We start from the raw sequence: 2,667 nt of genomic DNA, 5'->3' as shown, positions 1-2,667 counted from the left end.
CGGCTCCTCCAACCTCCCCCCCGCCGTCTGGCCCCCCAACACAACCACCCCCTAACAGAGCCATCGACGCGCCCGCCATCGCGCAGCACCTGATCGCCGCCCTCAAACACGGCCCTCGCCAACCACGACGCTGCCGCCGCCGCCGACCTGTTCGTGCCCGACGCCCCGTCGGGCGTGACGGCGTTCTGGCGCGATCATTTGGTGCTGTCGTGGCGGTTGCGGACGGTCAAGGGGAGGGAGGGGGTGAAGGGGTTTTTGGAGGGGGGGTGTGGTGGTGGTGGTGATGGGGGGGTTAGGTTTGAGGTGGATGGGTCGTCGGAGTTTCGGAGGCCGCAGGTGGCGGATTCTAGGCCGCTTGGTGGTGCGAAGGGGGTGATGTTTTTTGTGAGGGTGGAGAATGGCGCGGTTGGGGGCGTGGGGAGGGGGATCGTCAAGGTGGTGGAGGTGGAGGCGGGGGTGTGGAAGCTTTGGACGGTGTTTACTCCCCTGGAGGAGGTGAAGAGGGCGGACGAGATGAGGTGAGCGAGGCGGGAAAAGGGGGTGCAGCATGGTGGGTTGGAGGGCAGGAAGAATTGGAAGGAGAGGAGAGCGGATGAGAGCGAGTTGGTCGATGGCAGCCCGGAGGTGTTGATTGTTGGTGAGTGTTTCTTCCGCCGTCAGACAGGCCTCTTGTTCTTGAGAAAGGTGGTGTGCTGACTGCCATCAGGGGCTGGCCAGTCCGGTATTACTGCCGCTGCACGGCTCAAGATGCTCGGGATTTCGGCCCTCATGATCGACAAGAATAAGGCCGTCGGCGACAACTGGCGCAAGCGGTACAGCCAGCTTGTGTTGCACGATCCGGTATGGTACGACCACCTGCCGTACATCCCTTTCCCCGACTTCTGGCCTGTCTTCACGCCCAAGGACAAGTTGGGTGACTGGTTTGAATCATACGCCAACGCCCTAGAGCTCAACGTGTGGACGCAGACGGAGCTGATTAGCAGCTCCTGGGACGAGAAGGAAAAAGTGTGGACGGTAGAGATCAGGCGCATTCGGGCAGACGGCGTGTCGGAGACGAAATCTCTATCCCCAAACACCTCATCATCGCAACCGGACATTCAGGTAAGGCCTACATGCCGTCGATCCCAGGGACCGACTCCTTCAAGGGTGGCTTGGCTCTGCCATTCAGGCGACTTCCCTGGTGCCCGCGAGAGTGGCAAGGGCAAGAAGGCTGTGGTTGTCGGCGCATGCAACTCTAGCATGGACATCTGCCAAGACTACGTCGAGAAGGGGTACGACGTGACCGTGGTGCAGCGTTCGTCCACCTTTGTCATCTCGAGCCAGAGCTGCTTGAAGGTCGCGCTCGGCGGGCTCTACGAGGAGTCCAGCCCACCAGTGGAAGACAGCGACATCTTTGTTTGGGGCATGCCAAGCCCGGTTCTGAAGTCTCTCCAGGTGGATGTCACGACCATCGCGGGACAACGTGACAAGGAGATTCTGGACGGGTTGGAAAAGGCCGGCTTCAAAGTTGACAAGGGCCCGTCGGATTCAGGCATCTTCGGCAAGTACCTACAGAGAGGAGGCGGTTACTACATTGATGTAGGCGGCTCAAAGTTGATCATCGACGGCAAGATCAAGGTCAAGCACGGTCAAGAAGTGGAGCAGGTTCTGCCGACGGGCTTGAAGTTTGCGGATGGCAGTGAGTTGGAGGCGGATGAGATTGTGTTCGCGACTGGATACGACAACATGAGGACGACGGCCAAGGCGATTCTAGGACAGGAGCTCCCGGACAAGGTGGGGGATATCTGGGGTTGGGATGAAGAGGGCGAGATGCGGACCATCTGGACGAGCAGTGGGCACCCCGGCCTGTGGTTCCATGGCGGCAACTTGGCCATGTGCAGATACTACTCGAGGCTGGTTGCTCTGCAGATTTTGGCCAAGCTGAAAAGTTTGGAATAAGCTTAGGTCCGGGTCGAGGAGGGAGGTAGATTAAGAGGAAGCGGATGTGTGACTGCTTGCTTAGAGCATGCCATACCAAACGAGATGTCGTATTAAGCCAACGCAATCTACACTCTTGGTTAATCACCTAACTACGTGGTTCTTTCACCGCCAACAACGGTTCCATGTTTTGATCCAGTGGTTGTTGGTCGAAACAGACTTCTGTTGATGACGCAGGCCGGGTCGCCCCTGTTGTGTTGAGTTTGCTTGTATCTATCGGCAAGGGCTAGGGGGACAACGCTCGGTCGGTACTTGTTTCTGAATTAATGAGCACTTGCGGGCTGTGCTTTCCGCTCTATTGTTCCAAAAAAGGGAACATTCATCTCTCGGACAGGAAGCTAACTCCATATTCCGACCGCCCATGTGCGTGCCATCTGGTTTGGTCATCCATTCAGTCAGATACCAGCATCGCTAACACCAACATGAGGCCCATCCTCCCACTAATCACCTCCCTATCATGGACATCAACAAACACCTCCGCAAACCCCATTACCCCCCCTGCACCAGCGCCAGCCCCCACGCCCGGAACTTCCCCCGCCTCATCATCTACCACCAAACTACGCACGACGCCCTCAACCGCCCCATCTCCCTCCTCTCCCTCATTTACACCGAACACATCGCCCTCACCCACCTCATCATCGCCGCCCTGCACATCTACTCTGCCACCACCACCACCCACCACCAACAACA

At 58.2% G+C, this 2,667-nt stretch overlaps 1 protein-coding gene across 1 annotated transcript; it reads left to right on the top strand.

Annotated features, from left to right (window-relative positions):
* Window positions 1-375: 375 nt before the first annotated feature.
* On the top strand, window positions 376-1,938 carry CHGG_10090 (uncharacterized protein; the record flags this gene model as incomplete). Its single annotated transcript, XM_001228016.1, has 3 exons — window positions 376-518; window positions 588-637; window positions 707-1,938. The coding sequence occupies 3 exons, from the start codon at window positions 376-378 to the stop codon at window positions 1,936-1,938; spliced, it is 1,425 nt and encodes a 474-aa protein (XP_001228017.1).
* Between the last annotated feature and the right edge of the window lie 729 nt (window positions 1,939-2,667).

Source organism: Chaetomium globosum, genomic scaffold, assembly GCF_000143365.1.
Source record: "Chaetomium globosum CBS 148.51 scaffold_7 genomic scaffold, whole genome shotgun sequence".
Lineage (NCBI taxonomy): Eukaryota > Fungi > Ascomycota > Sordariomycetes > Sordariales > Chaetomiaceae > Chaetomium > Chaetomium globosum.
Note: the sequence above shows the minus strand (reverse complement) of the source record. Positions and strands in the feature narration are given on the sequence as shown.